Consider the following 23,114-nt stretch of genomic DNA (forward strand, 5'->3'; position numbering starts at 1 on the left):
AACAGGCCAGTTAGCCCATCATGATGAATTCGTCAGGAATTAACCATGATAGTTTCCAGGGGGAACGGCGAGGAGGTCGGCCTGGTTGGGTATATTGCTAGCAATGGGATTCTCAGTCTCCATTACTAACAATCCCTTTCCCCCATATAGATATCGGTTAGGTATGCATTTTTTTAATGGATGATAATGGAATGGTAACCCTGCTTGCGCTACTGTTATACGGAGTGGTACCAGTGAATGGTGACAGGTGAGGATGAAGGCAGGTCAGTTAGTCCTATAGTGACCAATTGAACAAGAATTAACCATTGTCGTTTCCAGGGGGAACTGCGTGGAGCTCGACCTAAACCAGTGAGGGGTGATAGGTGAGGATGAAAAGACAGGTCAGTTAGCCCATCGTGATGAATACACCTGGGATTCAGCACGATGGTTTCCAGGGGGGACCACGTGGAGGTCGACCTGGTTGGTGGGTATATTGCTAGCAATGGGGCCCTTACTCTCCATTATTAACAATCCCTCCCCCCCTAGTGTATTGCTAGTTATCCATACTAAGTATTATATTATCTGTGCCCATACCTAGTCGTGAGTATATATTTAATATTTTTATTTCTAGACACTCCACACAGCCAGCATTATGGCAAGATATCGTCAGAAACGGAAGTAAGCATTTTGCGTGTTTTAATTTATTTACTAGCTGTATTTTTTTTTTTATATAACTTAGAATGGCAAACAAGCTGACGGCCCACCTGATGGAAAGTGGTAACCGTCCCGGTCCCGTGGTACCGCATTCGAGTATTCTGACACTTGCCTATGGTCGACTGGGAGAGAATGCTTTTAGCATTAAGTCCGCCATGTACACATATATGTACTAATGAATAAATAAATAAATAAATGTACCGAAACGAAAATCGCTGGATAACAACGTCAATAAATATAAAAAATGCGAGCACGTCGAATGACGGGATGCGGGAATTTAAACTACCAGTAGTAGCTACTGCACGCGGAAATCGCGGGACGCCCGGTCAGAGGGGTAATAGAGATTTTTTATTAAAAATTTCGTAACTGTAGAAATCGAATGTCTGTACATAGAAAAAAATAATGCTAAAAACTGAGTTTTTTTCAAATTTTTTGTTTATCTGTGTTTGTACGTTTGTACGGAACCTACTTAAGTAAACTCATTTCAACCTAAGACAAAGAGTGAAAACGACCCGTCATTTGTTAATTTTGGTCCAGTGTTCCCGGACGTAATAAATAGGTAGGCACATACATCGATACGTACTAAACAGAGAGCCTACCATGAAATGTTTTCCGAAATTTCGGAGCCAAACGAAACAGAAATTTGATGTTAAAATTACATAATACATGCCGTTTGGAAATATTAAAAATGTTAAAATATTGTTCCTTTGAACTTTTACGATAGGATGTATGACGAACGAAATGTTAAACTCCATTTATTGGTACGATTTTGGTATAAACAAAAACACGAAATTGAGTCCGAAATTTCGGCATTTCATTTCACGGTAGACCAGCAGGAATAGCAAATACCACGCGGGCAAAGTCGCAGGCATCAGTTTGTTTATAATGTTAGTAAGGTAACAATTGTTTTGTTTTAGAATGTGCAAAACGTAAGTGATACACTCAAAATGGTAACCAACTTCTTTGATACGAATCTTTGTAAGTAATTTTACTATGAGAGAAGGGTAAGTGCCTTGTATGTTATCTAATAATTAGAATTTGGGGGGAAGGGATTGTTAGTAATGCGGATTATCAGTCCCATTGCTAACAATATACCCTAACCGGTCGACCTCCCCGTGGTCCCCCTGGAAATTATCGCGATGAATTCCAAGTGTATTCATCGCGATGGGCTAACTGACCTTTTCATTCTCACCTGTCACCCCTCACTGGTGCCCCGCCAGCGTATATCGTTAGCGCAGGCGGGGTTACCATTCCATGATCATCCATTAAAAAAATATTATTATTTTTACTTTTTTTTTATGCAACTTAGAATGGCAAACAAGCTGACGGCCCACCTGATGGAAAGTGGTAACCGTCGCCTATAGACATGAGCAGTACCATGGACATAACAGAGTATACTGTTTCACGCATGATACCCTCATGCATTCCTCTGTACCCTATAAATTCACTGCCATATTCCACCCTTCACACCGAAACACAGCCATGCATACACAACTGCTTCACGGTAGAAATACGAATGGGACAGAGGTGGCCAAGCAAACGAGTTATGTACAAAGTCTCTCTGGTATATTGTACAATATATTGCTAGCAATGGGAGTGGTAGTACGCATTACTAACAATCTTTTTACCCCTGCTTTGAAACCCTTGTGTATGGTATGGTAACCCCGCCTGCGCTATCGGTATACGCTGGCGGGGCACCAGTGAGAGATTATTGGTGAGGATGAAAGCAAGTCAGTTGATTCCTCGTGATGTATTCAACAAGAGTCAATGACGATGGTTTCCTAGAGCAATCGCATGGAGGTCGACCTTATAGGGTATGTTTTTTTATTGGTGAAAATGGCACGGTAACCCTGCCTGCGTTATGCGGTGAGGATAAAAAGGCAGGTCAGTTAGCCCATTCTGACGAATTCAACGATAAATTAGTCACGATAGTTTCCAGGGGGAACAGCGTGGAGGTCGACCTGATAGGGTTAATTGATAGCAATGGGGACTAAGCTCCCCAATAACAATCCTTTCCCCCGACAGGGTATGTTGTAGTGGGGTTGCTAGTGGGAACTATTAATAATGGGAATTATTAACAATTGCTTCTCCCCCTCCTCTCCTTCATGTGTTGCTGTTGTTGAGGGTTGGTGCAAAAAATTTGCATAACGTACTGTTACGTATAGATAGAGCATCAAGTGTCAAAAACAGATCATAATCTAGTGAAGCAGTTGTGTTTGCATGGCTGTGTTTTGGTTTGAAGGGTGGGATATGACTTGAATTTACTGGGTACAGAGGAATAACACCTGAGTCCTCAGGAATGGCAACGCATGAGGGCGAAACAATATACTCTGTTATGTCCATGGTACTGCTCATGTCTATAGGCGACGGTTACCACTTTACATCAGGTAGGCCGTCAGCTTGTTTGCCATTCTAAGTTGTATAAAAAAAAGTCAGCTAAACGTCACTTTTGCTGACGGAATTTTAACAACACATGTTTTAAAGAAAAACAATGCTTGTATATTTTTTTTTCGTGTTGCAAGTAATTTGAATATATTGAATCTACCAAAGGGAGACTTTGAATAAAAGTCGTTTGCTTGGGCACCTCTGTCCCATTCGTGTTTCCACCGTGAAGCAGTTGTGTTTGCATGGCTGTGTTTCGGTTTGAAGGGTGGAATATAGCAGTGAATTTATAGGGTATAGAGAAGTAACACCTGAGTCCTCAGGAATGGCAACACATGGGGGGTATCGTGGGCGAAACAGTATACTCTGTTATATCCATGGTACTGCTCATGTCTACTTTTGACACACTTCGGCAAAGTGAAGTTAGGAACGTCATTATTTTCACATTCGGCCGTAAACTGGACACTCCTGAACATAGGCCATCCATATAAGGCGTGTTTTGATAATAATTGCCACATTTGGCAAATGGGTTTGCAACTGCATTTAAGCTTTGGTGATGTTTCAAAAGGAACGATGCTGTCCATCCCTTGACCATTATTCCCTTAGTCGTCTTTCACGACACCCACGGGAAAGGAAGGGATGGCCCATTCTATGCCGAGCGGGACCACACGGCGTTATGAACGTTCTCAATTAATTCAATATTGCGTGTATTTGCAGCCGCTGTCGTAGTAGAAGTGGTAGGTTCAAACGATGCCGCTCCGGTGACCGCCGGTACAGGGTGCGGCAGTGCAGCTGCCGGCGGCGCAGGCGCTACGGCCGGCGTAAGCGCCGCTCGCGCTCCTGCCGCCGGGGACGGTCAGTATAACAACTCTACCGCGGTGATATATTTTTTTTAATGGGTGATAATGGAATGGTAACCCCACCCGCGCTATCGGTATACACCGGCGGGGCACCAGTGAGGGATGAGGATGAAGCAGGTCAGTTAGCCCATCGTGATGAATTCTACAAGAATTGTTCATGATGGTTTCTAGGGGGAACCACGTGGAGGTCGACTTGATATTGCTAGCAATGTCGAACTCCATTGCTAACAATCCCTTTCCCCCCACCGAGGTGATATTAGGATGGTATGACCTGCACTATAGGTATACGCTAGCGGGGCACCAGTGACAGGTTATTGGTATGAAAAGGCAGATCAGTCAGCCTATCGTGTTTTTTTATGCAACTTAGAATGGTAAACAAGTGACAGTCAATGTGATGAAAAACCGTCGCCTATAGATATGAGCAGTACCATGGACATAACAGCCCATGATACCCCCCATGCGTTGTCATTCTTGAAGTGTTATGCCTTTGTACCCTGTAAATTTACTGCCATATCCCACCCTTCAAACCGAAACACAGCCATGCAAACATAACTGCTTCACAGTAGAAACATGAATGGGATAGAGGTGGCCAAGCAAACGACTTTTGTACAAAGTCTACTTATCGAAAATCAACCACGATAGTTTCCAGGGGAACCGCGTGAAGGTCGATCTGTTAAGGTATATTGATAGTAATGAGCCTGTTACATCTCATTACTAACAAACCTTTTTCCCCACAAGGAGATCAGTTAGCTCATCGTAACGAATTTCATATGACTTAACCACGGTGGTTTCCGGCGGGAATTGCTTGAAGATCGATCTGATATTGCTAGCAATGGGGCTGTTAAACTCCATTGCTAACAATCATTTCCCCCCCGTTATCCATATTACCTATGCCTTGTTAAATTGTCTGGACAGTTACCTGTGGCGATGTCGCTCCCGTTCCGGCTCCTTCAAGCGCTGCCATCGCTGCGACAGACGCTATAAAATTCATCGTCGAAGATCCAGATCTTAACATTGCTCAAGAGGTAGGATACAGTATTGTTACAAATTTTCACTGGTGACTTCGTCGTCCATTCGTATGGAGTACATAAATTTTTTTAATGCACTGAGGTGGCAAACAAGCATACAGTTCACCTGATGGTAAGCGGTTACCGAAGCCTATGAACGCGCGTTGCCGACCCTGAAGAAACCTGTTTATTCTTTTTTGACCTTTTTTCGACCTGTACATGCTTTTAGCTGCAGATGGTCTTTGCAGCTTTATCTGGCGCGTGTGTGGTCCTGGCATAGAATAGGCCACGTCTTCCTATTCCGTGGGTGTCGTAAGACCCGACTAAGGGAGAGCGAGGGATGGACAGCAGCGTCGCTCTTAGAACATCTCTAAAGCCTGAGTGGTTACCGATGCGCCTACCAAGTGTGACAAGTACTTTCCCCTAGGGGGAGGCTTATGTTCAGCAGTGGACAGTTAAAGGCTGATACGATTAAGATGATGATGTATGCAGGGGTGAGTGTGGATGGCACTCCAAGCCCGTAGGAGGGAAGCGATAGAGTGTCGACTCTTACCGATAAACTGCGGCGTACGCCAAGGGTGCCAGATCCAGAGCGGCCCGGACCTCGGTTTAGGCCACCGCACTTCGACTTCCGTCAAGAGACGGGAGTCGAAGTACCTTTTAGACTTTGGTGTTGTATGGTTTATGAGAGATTTAAGAATTTATCTGGATTGTCTTTGGTATTGGTTGTTAACAAAATACCGTTATACTATATACAGCGTGTGTTATAAACATATTTTGTACAAAAATGACCACGGCTCAACCACCTTAAGGGTTTTTTATGGGTGATAATGGAATGGTAACCCCGCCTGCGCTATCGGTATACACCGGCGGGGCACCAGTGAAGGATGATAGGTGAGGATAAAGCAGGTCAGTTAGCCCATCGTGACGAATTCAACAAGAATTGTTCACGATGGTTTCCAGAGGGAACCCACGTGGAGGTCTATCTAATAGGGCATATTGCTAACAATTCCTTTTCCCATAGTCACAAGTAGACTGCTGTGTCTGTTGTGCCTTCAGTTAAATGATAGGCAATAGTCTATTGAAAATTATCTTCCAAGAGGGAAGTGGAGGGGGGGGGGGGGGAGCTGGCGTCTTTATATACTATAGATCACAGAGGGCGTAGTGTTATAAGTTTTTCTGCGTGACAAAACCCCTTAATCGTCACTATCATATCAGCTTTTAACTGTCCACTGCTGAACATAGGCCTCCCCCTATTGGGGGGCTTTGCAAGTAGTTGCCATGCTTGGCACGCGGATTAGGTCTGTAGTTAAGCTTGGGTGAGGTTTCAAGTGGGACGCTGATGCCCATCTCTTGACTATTAAGACCCCTAAGTCGCCTCTTACGACACCCATAGGAATGGAAGGGGTTTTTTATAGGTGATAATGAAATAGTAACCCCACCCGCGCTATTGGTATACGCTGATAGGATACCAGTAAAGGACGATAGACGAGGATGAAACAGGTCAGTTAGCCCATCGTGACGAATTCAACGAGAATTGTTCACGATGGTTTCCAGGCGGGACCACGTGGAGGCTGACCTGATGAGGCATATTGCTAGCAATGGGGCTGTCAAACTCCATTACTAACAATCCCTTCTCCCCGGAATGGAAGAGGTGGCTTATTCTATGACGGGATCACGCGGCGTAGGTCAAATCCCTGTTATTAAACTTAACGGTAATAAAAGTAAAAAGGGAGGGAAGGGGAATTGTTAGAAATAGGGTTTAACATCACCATTGCTAGCAATATACCCTTACAGGTGCCCCCCCCCCCCTCCCTGGAAACTAACCAGTGTATATTCTTCAATTATCATTCAATTTTCATACATTTTCTTTATTGCACTTGTAAGTTACATATAAAATAATGTCATATATATCAATAATGTCAAGTGTATCATCTATCAAATCAAGGCAGACTTGTCATTTAATTTTCACCTATCAAAAAGAAATTGGAGGTTTCGGCTGTATAGGCTTACTCCTTTTGCCTTCCCTATTCATAGGGGAAACAGAATAAAAAAAGGGGTTTTCGTTACTATCCGCTAGAGGCGCTGTTAGGTTTCAATACGAACTAAACATGGTACTTCCATGTTTCACCGTAAATCTTTGTGCAACTTACACTAGGCAATTATGAAGTGGAAAATTAATATGGGAATTAAACGGAAGCAAACTTAACTGTGTTTTTTTTTATATAACTTAGAATGGCAAACAAGCTGACGGCCCATCTGATGGAAAGTGGTAACCGTCGCCTATGGACATAACAGAGTATACTGTTTCGCCCATGATACCCCCCATGCGTTGCCATTCCTGAGGACTCAGGTGTTATTCCTCTGTACTATGTAAATTCACGCCATATCCCACCCTTCAAACAGAAACACAGCCATGCAAACACAATTGCGTCACGGTAGAAACACAATTGGGACAGAGGTGGCCAAGCAAACGACTTTTGTACAAACTCTCCCTCTGGTGTAAATTCTGTACTGGGGGATACCATCAAATGTTATTCGAAATTTCGGGGTTGAACGAAACGCAAATTTGATGTTAAAATTACATAATTAACACTGTTTAAAAATAATAAAAATATTAAAATATTACTTCTCTGGACTTTTATGGTAGAATTTATGAATAACAAAATATTAAGCTCCATTCACTGGGCCGACTTTGGTATGAAAGAAAATACGAAATGAGTCCGAAAATTCGGTATTACTTTTCATGGTAGACGCCCAGTTTCTTTGCGAAGCGGAAAATGTAGATAATTATTAATTACTATATTTTTGTTTACAGACTCAACGCCAACTTTTCGGACTTTTTGTTACATATTTTTTTTTTTTAATAATACAACGTTTTCGTTCAATAATGTGTTTTAATTATTATTACAATTTTTGATTTATTTGAGATTTGAGATTAAAGTGTAATTTTCTTTAACAGAAAACTTATGATGACGTCTGTGACGATAATGGGACGTCATAGTTCGGTCATTTTAGGTCGCGACCTATGGTGACGTCTGTGACGATAATGGGACGTCATAGTTTGGTCATTTTAGGTCGCGACCTATGGTGACGTCTGTGACGATAATGGGACGTCATAGTTTGGTCATTTTAAGGTCGCAACTCAAAAATGACTAGCTGTTGACGTCATGTCATATTGCTATTTGAGAATGTATTTTAGTGACAGTATATATTTATTAAAATAAGCAACATTCCCCAAGAAAAATGAAATGTATTATTTTTGAACCCTTTATACTGACTTGATCACGTTTTTATTTATCAGAAAACTGTTCCTATTTTTAACCATGTTTTTGAGAGCATCTCGGCTTAGATACTACCTTTATAGGATCGAAGGTCATGAGGATTTTTTTTAATAGGTGATAATGGTATGGTAACCCCGCTTGAGCTATCAGTATACACCGAAGGGGCACTAGTGAGGGATGATAGGTGAGGATGAAACGCAGGTAACGCAGTAAGCCCATCGTGATAAATTCTTTTGAAATTTAACACGATGGTTTCCAGGGGGGACCACGTGGAACGTTAGCAAGCGGATTGGCAACCGCAGTTAGGCTTAGCTTTAGTTTGGAATGTTAAAAGAGGTACACTGCTGCCCATCTGTCGACCATTTAGTTTCTGTAGTCGACACGACACAACGGGAAAGGAACGGGTGGCTTATTCTATGCCGGGACCACACGGCTTCTCTGCCACGTTGCACTAAAATCCGTTTGGCGAAATATAGCCGTGTTGAATATTGTTATCAATTGTATTGGCAAGATTTAGTTTCTGGTAAATAAATAAAAAATATAACACTGTTTATAACTACTCCTCTCCATCCAAAGGTTGCCTGCAAGAGATCGCTCTTAGCGATAAGGCCGCCCATTGTTTTCTCACTATGATCATTTCTTGTAATTATTTATATTTATAATAAGTTTACTATTGTAATCTTTTGGAGGAAACAATAAGGAGTATCTATCTATCTATCTATATAAAGGTAACAGTTGATAAACGCCTCTCTTGCAATTTATACAATTTAGTACATTTTAAACGGTTCGTAACGTTTTCCTTGTTCGAGTATCTTGTTGAGCTCAAGAATGCGTTTCTTTTCACAACTTTGTACAACTGCTCTCTTCTCCTGAAATCAAACGAAATGTAAAACAATTATAAAAAAAAAATGTTTAAATGTACTTATTATCAAAGTATATTTCTATAAGCACAAATGACACTAGGCGGAGGGGAAAGGGATTGTTAACAATGGAGTTTGACAGCCCCATTACTAGCAATATACCCTGTCAGGTCGAACTCCACGTGGTCCCCCCTGGAAACCATCGTGGCTAATTCTAGTTGAATTCGTCAGGATGGGCTAACTGACCTGCTTTCATCCTCATCAGTCATCTATCACTGGTGCCCCGCCAGTGTATACCGGTAGCGCAGACGGGGTTACCATACCATTATCACCCATTAAAACAAAAAAAAAAATAACTGATTCTTTAAAATAACTTCTTTGATTAGTATACTAGCGACCCGTCCCGGCTTCGCACGGGTGGACATTTTTACAACATTTTACATTTTTATCTGTACCTACCTAGCTAGCTATTTCATAGATGTGCCCGCCCCCACCTGCCCCTCTTCCGCACCGCTAAAATAGGTACGAATAACATGTACAACGCGACAGCGTTATTTTTTCTATTTCTATGAATTATTAAATTCGTAATATCTATTGAATGGAATAGCCGATTTGAACAATATGTTTAATAATTCGTCGACCAATCCGTCGACCGATCCGTCGATCAATCCATCGATCGATCCGTCGACCAATCCGTCGATCGATCCGTCGACCGATCCGTCGATCAATCCATCGACCGATCCGTCGACCAATCCGTCGGTCGAAAGAAAGTACTGCTGCATCGATTTTGATAAAATTTCTATAAAACCAATCTGTAAGTACTTATATGCTTTTAGATGGATAGATACTCTTTATTGTTTTCTCCAAAAGATTACAATAGTAAACTTATTATAAATATAAACAATTACAAGAAATGATCACAGTGAGAAAACAATGGGCGGCCTTATCGCTAAGAGCGATCTCTTCCAGACAACCTTTGGATGGAGAGCAGTAATTATAAACAATTTGGTAGGAGGCACGTTGAAATTCTATTATTTCTTAATATAGAGATATGGGGGGAAAGGGATTGTTAGTAATGGAGATTGAGAATCCCATTGCTAGCAATATACCCAACCAGGTCGACCTCCACGCGGTTCCACCTGGAAACTATCATGGTTAATTCCTGATGAATTCATCATGATGGACTAACTGGCCTGTTTTCATTCTCATCTATCATCCTTCACTGGTGCTCCGCCAGCGTATTCCGTTAGCGCAGGCGGGGTTACCATACCATTCTGTACCAATAATCTGCCCAAAGTTGATGGTGAAAAGTAACTAGATTACAACATACTTGGACTTTCTGTTCTTTCACCAAATTCCGCTTGGTGATTAGCACGATGACCTTCTCGAATACGAAGTACAGGATCTCCACGAAGCTGATGAAGCTGGCGCCGAGGAATAAGCCAGCTGCACCGCCGAATGATACTGAAATTGATTATTTTTGAAGACACGTCGTACGCTCTGGGAGTGTATTGTAATTTTTATGACAGAAGAGAGAAATATACGCATGATTTCTAGACGGAAAGATGTTGCATATGATGTCCAACCAAAGCTAAATATAGTGAAACACGGCGCCAAATTTCAAGCGGTTAAATTATATAATAAATTACCCAATGCATTAAAAAAGCTATCGAAGATTGGAGAATTTTGGAAATAAAACTTTATACAACTTTTGTTGGAAAGGTGCATCTACTCAATTGATGAATTTTAAAATACTCTTTTAATACTTTATAATAATAATAATAATAACAAATACGCTGAACTTAAAGATGAAATCACAAGAATCTGGAAACAGGAAAAAGTTTACATAGTACCGATAGTCCTTTCATATACAGGTGTCATTCCCAACCATTTACACCATAGTCTAAAACAAATAGGTCTACGAAAAAATCTCTACATCTCCCTACAAAAGGCTGCCATATTAAATACTTGCAGAATAGTCAGAAAATTCTTAGATATAGATGAGGATGAAGTAGCCACCCGACATACACAAACATAACCTTCCATACAAACATACACACTGCACTTACTTGGTCACGTACCTGTAAGTGTAGTATAATTACCAGCGCTAAAAGCTGAGAAATAAATAATGCAATGTAAATAATACATACATACATACATATCTATCACGCCTGTCTCCCATTAGGGTAGGCAGAAACAATGGAACGCCAAATGCTTCGATTCAAACAAACCTCTTTCGCTTCTTCCACATTCATCAATCTTGTCATACACGCTCACCGGTTACGGGTACTTTTAATTTGGCCCGTTCTTCAGCACGTCGCCTATTTGGTCGACGTACGTCCGTCTAGGGCGGCCCCTACCGACATCTCCATTCATTCTTGCTCGATAAATCTCTTTCGTAATTCTTCTTTCATCCATCCTCTCCAAATGACCAAACCAACGCAACATTCCTTTTTCGATTTTTGTCACTACATCGTCTTTCAGTCCACACTTCTCTCTAATCACACTGTTTCATACTCTATCTTTTAAAGTAATACCACACATACTTCTCAAAGCTCTCATCTGTACTTTATTATTCAGACTACAGTTTGGTCCATTTTGTTAGTAACAGTTTTCTTACAAACTATGTTAGTAAAAAAGAAAAGCAAATTAAATAAAGCAGTTCCCTCAGATGTGAGCCAGCCGACTAGAACAGCATCTGAATGAAATGCCCAATTATAGGCGAGTTATATTTATCGCCTATTACTTTTAGAACGCTGTTGGTGCTTGTCCTAACCCTGTGTAGCAATGATGCAGTTCTCTTTCTCCTTATAGCGTAGTAGTCATATACGCGAGATTGAGCAAACATGCTAGAGGCGCTACAAAAGCGAGGTAGCCCCAACAGCACTTTATAGTACATTACTGCAGCGGCCAGCAACTGCATTGAGGCATTGATGGACGAACGTACAAATGTGGGCCGAGGTGTAACCGAGGCACAAATACGTGAGTCCATCAATGCCTAGTTGTGGCCAAAGCTTGTATAGTACTTTTCTCAAACAATGCGCGGAAATCAAAAACACAATTTTACTTTTTAAATTCAATGACGAATAACGAACAATAATAATTTTTCACGCGTCATAATGTTCCTTTGTTTTTTTTTTTTCAATAAACAGCTTTCTATTTGTAAGCCAGTTCGAAATTTAAATAAAATCTTATATTAGTTACCTCCTTGGTAGCCATGTATCGAAGTAAAAGGTCATTCCATTTTTAAATTACAGGACAGATATGAGTTTACATAGTAATTTATCTGGCCGCAAAACACGACAGATTTGGATTTTCATACAACTTTTGTTGGCCGCTGCCCGCATGTATCTTGGCCAGTACGGCAATTTTGATTTATCTCGAAGAAGATTGTCAAAATAATGCTCACATTTCCAAACATGTTTGAGAATAAACTATTATTGTACTGGATTCGTAGGGCACTGAGTAAGGCCTGTGTGCAGTTGGCCCACGGGCTGCTTGTGTAGAATGTTTGGCAATATGCTTTATGCCTTACTAATGACATTTGTAAATTAATTGTATTTGGAGATTTATAAAACAAGACATCCATACGTTTACATTAAATAAAGAGTTTTTAAAGCTTATAAGTATTTTGTGATTAATGAAGAAGATATGGCAACTCCGCCTTGTTATAACCCGGATATAGAAAATTAGGCTGTATGGCTCAGTACCTTTGTCTTTCCTTGAGTGGGATAAATTAAACTCCTACTACTAGGGGGAAAGGGATTGTTAGTAATGGAGACTGAGAATCCCATTGCTAGCAATATACCCAACCAGGTCGATCTCCTCGCGGTTCCCCCTGGAAACTATCATGGTTAATTCCTGATGAATTCATCATGATGCGCTAATTGGCCTGTTTTCATTCTCATCTATTACTCTTCACTGGTGCTCCGCCAGCGTATCCCGATAGCGCAGGCGAGGTTACCATACCATTTTCATCCATAAAAAAAAGCTCTAGTATTAAGTTACAGTAACAGTTTACCATCAGACGAGCTATATTGCTTGTATGTCACCTACGTAGTATTAAAAAACATTAAAAAAAATAAACTAAAAAAATAATGGCCTCGGAATATTATGCACTCACCAATTAAATCCTGAAAGTGGAACACAATCTCCCTGGTGTACCGCGAGCGCGGTGGCTGCACCGTGTACTTCACGGAGCCACGGTCCACAAACTGCCCGCTGGTCCTGGTAATGATGGAAGGCATATTGAAACCAACAACCAGAGGGAGACTTTGTACAAAAGTCGATTGCTTGGGTACCTCTATCCCATTCGTGTTTCAACCGTGAAGCAGTTGTGTTTGCATGACTGTGTTTCGGTTTGAAGGGTGGGATATGGCAGTGAATTTACAGGGAACAGAGGAATAACACCTAAATCCTCAGGTATGGCAACGCATGGGGGGTATCATGGGCGAAACAGTATACTCTGTTATGTCCATGGTACTGCTCATGTCTATAGGCGACGGTTACCGCTTTCCATCAGGTGGGCCGTTAGCTTGTTTGCCATTCTAAGTTGTATCAAAAAAAAAAAAACAGCGTGTAGTTAAATATTAGGGTACAAGTAAAACTGGCATTCATTTATCAGAAGGAGACTTTGCACAAAAGTAATGTGTGTGGGTGAAGTTCCTCCATTCGTATTTCAGCTGAGATGAAAACGTAATTGAATGGCTGTGTTTTGATTGAAATAATAATAATAATAATAATTTATTTCCGACTTTTTGGTCCATTAATATTCATTAGTAACAATGTTGTTAATGTTAGTAAATTTACGCACACACGCACCCACCCACGCACACGTATATGCACACGCATACACTCACGCTCACGCACATGTACATGGACACGGCCACTCACACGCTTACGCACACCCACACGCACATGTACATGGACACGGACACTCACATGCTCACGCATACGCACACGTACTTGGACACAGACATTCACAAGCACACGCACATGCACATGCACACGTACACGTAAATGAACACGCACATGTACTCGTATATGTACACGCATACGCACACGCGCACGCACACGTATATGCACACACACACGCGCACGTACATGTAGATGCACATGCACACGTACATGTATACGCATACGCACACGCACCTTAATGTCTATACCTTCGTACCCTGTAATTTCCAAAACTAACTTAATTGTACTAACCAAAACTGTTCACTTGTCGAGATATCCTTATATACAGCATCAAGGCATGGTGCAGTGCATGAGCATTTTATACCATCGTTGTTGACCAGACGATGGGACACTGTCGCCAAACACCACATACCAGACGGGGTGCAAGCTGGACCTTCTGAAAGAGAGAGCTCCATTCAAATAGACTTGCTTACAAGCACTTTTAAATCGTCATTTTTTCTTAATCTACTGTAGAGTTCGGAAAGAGGGAGACTTTGTACAAAAGTCGATTGCTTGGGTACCTCTGTCCCATTCGTGTTTCAACCGTGAAGCAGTTGTGTTTGCATGGCTGTGTTTCGGTTGATGGGTGGGATATGACGTGAATTTACTGGATACAGAGGAATAACACCTGAGTCCTCAGGAATGGCAACGCATGAGGGGTATTACGGGCGAAACAGTATACTCTGTTATGTCCATGGTACTGCTCTTGTCTATAGGCGACGGTTACCACTTTCCATCAGGTGGGCCGTCAGCTTGTTTGCCATTCTAAGTTGTATAAAAAAAAACCTGTTGAGAAGAGCCCGCAAGTAACTGAACAGTTACTCTTTTAAATCTCTGTTAACGTTATGTATATTTATTTAAATGTACTATGTATGTTATAAAGTTACATGGTCGTTAAAAGCCCGTGCATGATCTAACATGAACTAACACCATGCACGATTGTCATTCAAGTAATCGTTTAGTGTGTAATAGGCTTTGTTCAATAAGTGTTTTTTAATAACAGTTTTAAATTTATTAAAAGGCAGATCCGAAATATCCTTCGGTATCTTCTTATAACATTTAATGCCTATTCCAAGCAAACATTTGTATACATGAATATGCCTATTTGTGTTAACCTGGGTGTTTTTTATGTTTTTATTTTATACAACTTAGAATGGCAAACAAGCTGACGGTCCACCTGATGGAAAGTGGTAACCGTCGCCTATAGACATGAGCAGTACCATGCACATAACAGAGTACACTGTTTCGCCCATGATACCCCCATGCGTTGCCATTCCTGAGAACTCAGGTGTTATTCCTCTGTACCCTGTAAATTCACGCCATATCCCACCCTTCAAACCGAAACACAGTCATGCAAACATGCTTCACGGTTGAAACACGAATAGGACAGAGGTACCCAAGCAATCGACTTTTGTACAAAGTCTCCCTCTGGTATGCATTTTGCTCTACGGGCTCGGCATAAAATTGGCCACTCCTTTTTCCATGGGTGTCGTACGAGGCGACTAAACTTAATAGTCGAAGGATGGACAGCAGCGTCTCTCTTTAATCATCATTTAAGCCTAATTGCGGTTGTCAACCCGTCTGCCAAGCGTGGCAACTATTGGCAAAACTCCACTTTATGGGGGAGGCCTACGTTCAGCAGTGGACAGCTAACGGTTGTTAGTTGCCTATAATTAGTTTTTATATAGCGTTAGAAAGCGTATAGAATGGTTTAAAAATATAAAAAAAAAAATGTAAACTTGCCTTCATAAAAATAGTAAAAAGGGCGGCATTTACAAAGCTTTAATGCCAACTTGCTCCTGCACGAGAGACGACACGAGTTTGTACTGTATACCTAGAATAAGTTTACGATTTAGTTGAATGAATGGATGGATGGACGACGATTAGACAAATGGATAAATAGACCAATAGATGAATTAATAAATGCTCGATTGGTCAGATCGAATGAACGAATAGATGATTCGACGATTGGACAGACGGACGGATGGGCTATTAGTTAGTTATTTTGTCCATTCGTTCACTCCTCTATTGATGAGTGAACGAATGGACGGATGGACGGATGGACGGATGGACGAATGGACGGATGGACGGATGGACGGGTGGGCGGATGGACGAATGGACGAACGGACGAATGGACGAACGGACGAATGGACGAATGGACGGATGGACGAATGGACGGATGGACGGATGGACGAATGGACGGATGGGCGAATGGATGGATGAACGAATGGACGGATGGACGGATGGACGAGTGAACGGATGGACGAATGAACGGATGGACGAATGGACGGATGGACGAATGGACGGATGGGCGAATGGATGGATGAACGAATGGACGGATGGACGGATGGACGAGTGAACGGATGGACGAATGAACGGATGGACGAATGGACGGATGGACGAATGAACGGATGGACGAATGGACGGATGGACGAATGAACGGATGGACGAATGGACGGATGGGCGTATGGACAGATGTACGAATTGACGGATGGAAGAATGGACGAATGGACGGATGGACGAATGGACAGATGGACGAAGGACCGGATGGACGGATGGACGAATGAACGGATGGACGAGTGAACGGATTGACGAATGAACGGATGGACGAATGGACAGATGGACGAATGAACGAATTGACGAATGGACGGATGGACGATTGAACGAATTGACGAATGGACGGATGGATGAATGGACGAATGGGCGGATGGACGGATGGATGGATGGGCGAATGGACGGATGGATAAATAACATGCTGTGTGAATGAATGAACTAATGAAAGAATTATGTGTTTATTGTATGTATGTATGCACGTATGCACGTAGGCAGAATACCTTCCTGCCAGCCTGTACTGGTTCGTCCGTGTACAAGCAGCCTCGTCTCAGCGGCGACAGCTCCCGCACCCCCTTCCCGCACCTCGTCTCCGCAACACTCAACTCTATGTTCCGGTCTAGTGACCGCACCGTCAGCGACGGTGGCACTGACGAGTCCAGTACGTCGTACGGGGAGTGTGTGAACATCTGGTGGAATGATTTTCCATAGAAACAGTGCCTGTTTTATTATTTAATAGGCGAAAATAGAATGGTAGAATGGAACGGTATACACCGGCGGGGCACCAGTGGGGGATGATAGGTGAGGATGAAACAGGTCAGTTAGCCCACCGTGACTTCCACTACAATTAATCATGATGGTTTCCAGGGGGAACCGCGTGGAGGTCGACCTGATAGGGTATATTGTTAGCAATAGGTCAGTTAGACCCCATTACTAACAATCCCTTTCCCCCCACCTCTCAATAGTTGGATTGACTCAAAATCACAGAATCTTACCAGCGTATCATTGACAATCTCGAGCAGCACGTAGCATCTGAGAGATGAGTATTTGCATGTTAGCGGGAACAGTTTTGTATCGTTGACATCTGGTTTCCTGAACAAAGGAAATATATTTTTCTCAAACATGTTTGGAAATGTGAGCGTTATTTTGACAATCTTCTTTGAGATAAATGAAAATTGCCGTACTGGCCAGATACATGCGGGCAGCGGCCAGCAAAAGTCGTATGAAAATCCATATCTGTCGTGTTTTGCGGCCAGATAAATTACTATGTAAACTCATATCTGTCCTGTAATTTAAAAATGGAATGACCTTTTACTTCGAAACATATCTACCAAGGAGGTAACTAATAAAAGGTTTTAATTTAAATTTCGAATTGGCTTACAAATAGAAAGCTGTTTATTGAAAAAAAAAACAAAGGAACATTATGGAAAATAATAGTAAGTACATTCAATATCAACAATAGTGTACTATTTTATTTAAAGGTCTTTTGTACCGAATCTCCTTTTGGTAAAGTCATTTACTTACACAATAGCTGTGTCGGCGATTGCAACCGAGTTGGTGACGTAGCATGCGCCTAATTCGGTCATAGTGGGTGTCCACTTGATGTCCAGCCCGTGAACCCAACTTGGCTTCACCAGAAACTCTGGCATCACCTGTGCACCAGTTCATAATCAACTAACGACAGGCTTCGGATTCGTACGCTTTTGAAAATAAAATACATTGATAATTTAGATTTTTTTTTTATTTAAAATTACGTTCCACATTTAGAGACAACCACAGAGTACTTTGTGTTCAAGAAACATTAAAATAGAAATAGAATGAACAAAAATATAAAATACATATTAATTTATAAACTTAACAACTGAAATGAATTTAATAAAAATTTTGTGCAACCAATATATATATATATATATATATATATATATATATATATATATATATATATATATATATATATATATATATATATATATATATATATATATATAATAGCTGACTCTGCAAACGTTGTTTTACCATATACATTATTTCGAGAACTATGCATGATAATTTCTCGTACTACAATTATTATATTTGATCGCCATCTTGCAACCCTTTTGCGGAATATAAAAATCGCGATTAAAAAACAGGGGTTGATCGTGAAAGGGTAAAAATTTGAAGCTGTATGTATTTTTCAATGCTTAATCGTAATAAAATAAAAAAAAATTGTTAAAAAAATAAAAATAATATATTTAGGGGCGGGTCACCCCTATCATTGAGGGGTATGAAAAATAGATGTTGGCCGATTCTCAGACCTATCCAATATGCACACAAAATTTCATAAAAATCGGTAAAGCCGTTTTGGAGGAGTTTGGTAACAAACACCGTGACACGATTTTATATATTTATATATATATATATATATATATATATATATATATATATATATATATATATATATATATATATATATATATATATATATATATATATATATATATATATATACGTATCTTTTTAAATAAATAGAGAATTTTTCGAATCGCTTTATAAATGACAGAGTTATGAGGTAACAAAAATAAAAAAAAACATGCAATTTATTTACAAACCTCCTCTGTTTTTGAAATCGATTGAAAACGAGTTAGATTGTAAAAGAGGGACCTTAAATTTTTTAAGCATCTTAGAATGGCAAACAAGCTGTCGGCCCACCTGATGGAAAGGGGTAACCCTCGCCTATAGACATGTGCAGTACCGTGGACATAATAGAGGGTACTGTTTCGCCCATGATACCCCCCATGCGTTGCCATTCCTGAGGACTCAGGCGTTATTCTGTACCCTGTAAATTCACTAAAAAAACCCACCAGTAAACCGAAACACAGCCATGTAAACAACTGCTACACGGTAGAAACACGAATGGAACAGAGGTGTCCAAGCAAACGACTTCTGTACAGTCTCCCTCTGGTGTTAAAAACATGTTCAGTTTTAACAGTTTGAACCGTCAAAATGTTTACTTATTTTTATACCACTGAGGTAGCAAATAAGCATACGGCTCACCTGATGGTAAGTGTTTACCGTAACTTATGAACACCTTCAATACCACAGGTATTACGCGTGCGTCGCCGACCCTGTAGAAACCTCTTTACCCCCTTTTGAAGAACCCCATGCTGTAGTCTCTTGGGAAAACCTCGGCAGGGAGCTCATTCCACAACCTGAGTGTTCGTGGGAGGAAACATCTCTGAAATCGCGCAGTACGCGACCATTGAGGCTGTAGGACATGAGGATGAACTCCCTGTCGATGGCGAGCCGTACGATGGTAGAAAGTTGCCAAGTTGTATAAAAAAATTCGAGCATGAACTCACATCAACAGTCAGCTGATAAAGGTCTACGTTGAGGCTCTCGTCATCCTTATACGTCTCGTACTCTTGCAGGTGGAACAGGTCCGAGTTGGCCACGGTGCTGACAAACTGGCTGTAATATTCGTACTTGGCATCCAATTGGTTGACGCCCCAGTATTTCGTGATAGTCTTCTCTAATTTCTTCGGGTCTACTCGGTCCTGCAACCAAGTATTTTTGATTTAGCCAGTCGGGCTTTTAAATATATATATTATTTTCTATACGATTTTATTATTTTCACATGTCATTGTTCTTCACAGATAATAAAGATGGTTTCCAGGAGAAACCGCGTGGAGGTCGACCTGATAAGGTATATTGTTAGCAATGAAGCTGTTAGATCCCCAATACTAATAATCCCTTTCTCCCAAATCTATACCTGTAGACTTCCTTACCTTGCTACATACGGTGATGGCGGGCATATTGAACATCCAAGTCCTGAAATCCTTTTCCAGGGTCACAACGGTCGGATTCTCGTTGTACCGTTGCCATTGTCCCAATGAGACTCCTATCGCGCCCCATATCGCACCCACAGTTAAGCACACCCACAGCACTCTAGAAGAATTGGAGAATGGAGTACATTATATCCTTACCTGTTGTTTCCTGACAGTGTACAGGCTGTCATTATGACAAACTATGTATATCTGGTTATTTAATTAGAATTATTTGGTTGAATTCCGCTACCATTAATATGTGTACGACTGCCAACACTCGGAGATTGATCACCAGTGTTACTAACAGAAAATCCACAACTTTCCACCATATTAGTGATCAATCTTTGACTGAATATATATTATCAGCTGCAATTATGACAAACTACGTATATGATTAGCTGCAATTATGACAAACTACATATATGACGAGCTGCAATTATGACAAACTATGTATATGACGAGCTGCAATTACGACAAGCCACGTATATGACGAGCTGCAATTAGGACAAACTACGTATATGACGAGTTGCAATTATGACAAACTACGTAGACGACGAGCTGCAATTATGACAAGCCACATATATGACGAGCTGCAATTAGGACAAACTACGTATATGACGAGCTGCAATTATAACATCCTACGTATATGACGGGCTGCAATTATGACAAGCTAAATATATGACGGGCTGCAATAATGACAAACTACGTACATGACGGGCTGCAATTATGACAAATTACGTACATGACGAGCTGCAATTATGACAAACTACGAATATGACGAGCTGCAATTATGACAAACTACATATATGACGAGCTGCAATTATGACAAACTACGTACATGACGAGCTGCGATTATGACGATTTACGTATGCTATCATCATTATTTCAACCTGTATCTATTAATTGCTGGATATAGGCCTTTACCAATGCCTTCCAACATGTACGATTCTCCGCTTTTCGCACAATAGGGATTGAGCAATATTGGTCCTTTTCAATGGAGAATTTATGCCTATAGGTCACTGCTCTGGGCAATTATTGTTGGCACATTGATTGTTGATTTTTGAGTACATTTTTGAAAGGTTTTTCAAAGGAGTTTAGAGGAAGGAATAGGATGTCACTTTGTGGGAGAGAATGTGGGATTTAGGTATATGAGTAGTTGCATTTATGACAAATTGCATAAAAGGCGGGTTGCGACTGTTATAAATCTATACTAATATAATAAAGTGGTATTATTTCACCAGAGGGAGACTTTGTACAAAAGTCGATTGCTTGGGTACCTCTGTCCCATTCGTGTTTCAACCGTGAAGCAGTTGTGTGCATGGCTGTGTTTTGGTTTGAAGGGTGGGATATGGCGTGAATTTACTGGGTACAGAGGAATAACACCTGAGTCCTCAGGAATGCCAACGCATGGGAGGTATCATGGGTGAAACAGTATACTCTGTTATGTCCACGGTACTGTTCATGTCTATAGGCGACGGTTACCACTTTCTATCAGGTGGACCGTCAGCTTGTTTGCCATTCTAAGTTGTATAGAAAACTATTTGTTTGTTTGTTTAAACGCACCAATCTCTGGAATTACCAGTAGGATTTGAAAAATTATTTCTGTATTTAGTTAGTTCTTTATAAAAATATTGCTAACCGTTCGGTCCAATGTCTTCCTGGCACGGCGATGTGATTGAACCCATGTATGGTAGTGAAGAGGCAGAATTCCTTACCGCAGCGTACACAACTCCTCGCGACGGACACCGGCCATCTGTTCTTTGGTCTTGGTCGTGGTCGGGGACGTGTCTCCCCGAGTGAATATTGTGAGTACAATGAATACATTTGCATATCCGATTGTAAAGTTGTTTTTGTCTAACTGGAAATGACGAAGGAGGGGGATTGTTAGTAATATGAACTACTGCTTACTATCGGTATACCCTATCCGGTCGACCACCACATGGTCCTCCCTGGAAACCATCCTGATGAATTCCAGGTGTATTCATCACGATGGGCTAATTGATCTGTCTTTTCATTCTCACCTATCATCTGTCTCTGGTGTCCTCTCAGCGTTTACCGTTAGCGCAGGGAGGGTAACCACTCCACTGCCAACTATTAAAAAAAACTGAAAATGACGTGTATTTTATTAGGGAATCTAAATAATTTTCCTTAAGAATTGGGCAAAAAAAATAGCAACAAAGTCCATGGTACTGCTCATGTCTATAGGTGACGGTTACCACTTTCCATCAGGTGGGCTGTTAGCTTGTTCGCCATTCTAAGTTGTATAAAAAAAAAAAGATTTTTTCTACGAAAAAAAATACCCATTTTGATCGTGGAAAACCCAGTTATTTTGGTTTTAAAACTAAACTATTGAATCAATTTTGATTAAATTTCTACGGAATTAGTTTAAAAGTATGTCTTTTCAGATCAAGTCGAAAGTGGTTTACAAACAACGGTATCCTGAGGTTACAGACGTAAAAGAATACAACTGATTTGAGAACATCGTTGTTTTTGAAGTCGTTTGAAAATATCACTTAATAAATGTCACCAGAGGGAGACTTTGTACAAAAGTCGATTGCTTGGGTACCTCTGTCCCATTCGTGTTTCAACCATAAAGCAGTTGTTTGCGTGGCTGTGTTTCGGTTTGAACTGAAAATTTAAATTTTTATGGCAGAATTGTATTTAAAAAATTTCAAAGCAAAATACGAAGTAGGTGCAAAAATATTTAGTGGTACATTTATATGCGACGTTTACAACCGATTTAAGTCTAAACGAAAGCGTCCATTTTGAAAGTATTTTAACCGTTGCACCTTTCATGAAATGAATGACAACAATTATTTAATGATTACGTGCAAATTGATCACGCAACGCCGTCATTAAGCAATCATTACAGCAAACGCCATACATACATTTCATGATTTTTTTATATGATAAAAATATTGATCCGTTACTTTTGTTG

General features: G+C 40.8%; 2 protein-coding genes across 5 annotated transcripts; one reads left to right on the top strand and one right to left on the bottom strand.

Annotated features, from left to right (window-relative positions):
• Positions 1 to 1,686: 1,686 nt before the first annotated feature.
• LOC128201345 (sperm protamine P1-like) lies at positions 1,687 to 7,908 on the top strand. The gene is made up of 4 exons (XM_052898047.1): positions 1,687 to 1,697; positions 3,793 to 3,930; positions 4,851 to 4,960; positions 7,761 to 7,908. Exons 1-3 carry the CDS (start codon positions 1,687 to 1,689, stop codon positions 4,945 to 4,947), a joined length of 246 nt encoding a protein of 81 aa, XP_052754007.1. The 3' UTR covers positions 4,948 to 4,960; positions 7,761 to 7,908.
• LOC116413459 (uncharacterized) lies at positions 7,820 to 22,943 on the bottom strand. 4 transcript variants are annotated; one of them, XM_052899018.1, is made up of 12 exons: positions 22,891 to 22,943; positions 21,816 to 22,034; positions 20,138 to 20,297; positions 19,712 to 19,906; positions 17,898 to 18,025; positions 17,369 to 17,465; positions 16,877 to 17,062; positions 15,786 to 15,876; positions 14,295 to 14,439; positions 13,210 to 13,313; positions 10,417 to 10,550; positions 7,820 to 9,095 (listed from the first exon to the last, which is right to left on the bottom strand). In XM_052899018.1, the coding sequence occupies exons 2-12, from the start codon at positions 22,004 to 22,006 to the stop codon at positions 8,994 to 8,996; spliced, it is 1,533 nt and encodes a 510-aa protein (XP_052754978.1). In that variant the 5' UTR covers positions 22,007 to 22,034; positions 22,891 to 22,943; the 3' UTR covers positions 7,820 to 8,993. The 4 variants fall into 4 exon arrangements, with proteins under 4 accessions (XP_052754978.1, XP_052754977.1, XP_052754976.1 ...); XM_052899017.1 differs by having other exon boundaries at positions 22,743 to 22,933; XM_052899016.1 differs by having other exon boundaries at positions 22,198 to 22,933.
• Positions 22,944 to 23,114: the final 171 nt, after the last annotated feature.

The sequence above is a fragment of the Galleria mellonella genome, unplaced genomic scaffold (genome assembly GCF_026898425.1).
Source record: "Galleria mellonella isolate WM207_F2 unplaced genomic scaffold, CSIRO_AGI_GalMel_v1 utg121, whole genome shotgun sequence".
NCBI lineage: Eukaryota > Metazoa > Arthropoda > Insecta > Lepidoptera > Pyralidae > Galleria > Galleria mellonella.

Coding starts and splice junctions, on each gene's coding strand:
- LOC128201345 (XM_052898047.1), top strand. Junction 3,931..4,850: donor CGCTCCTGCCGCCGGGGACG/GTCAGTATAACA, acceptor TTGTCTGGACAG/TTACCTGTGGCGATGTCGCT.
- LOC116413459 (XM_052899018.1), bottom strand. CDS start 22,006: ATGCAAATGTATTCATTGTACTCACAATATTCACTCGGGGAGACACGT. Junction 13,314..14,294: donor TCGACAAGTGAACAGTTTTG/GTTAGTACAATT, acceptor CATCATTACCAG/GACCAGCGGGCAGTTTGTGG. Junction 9,096..10,416: donor TGAAAGAACAGAAAGTCCAA/GTATGTTGTAAT, acceptor GTTTGATTTCAG/GAGAAGAGAGCAGTTGTACA.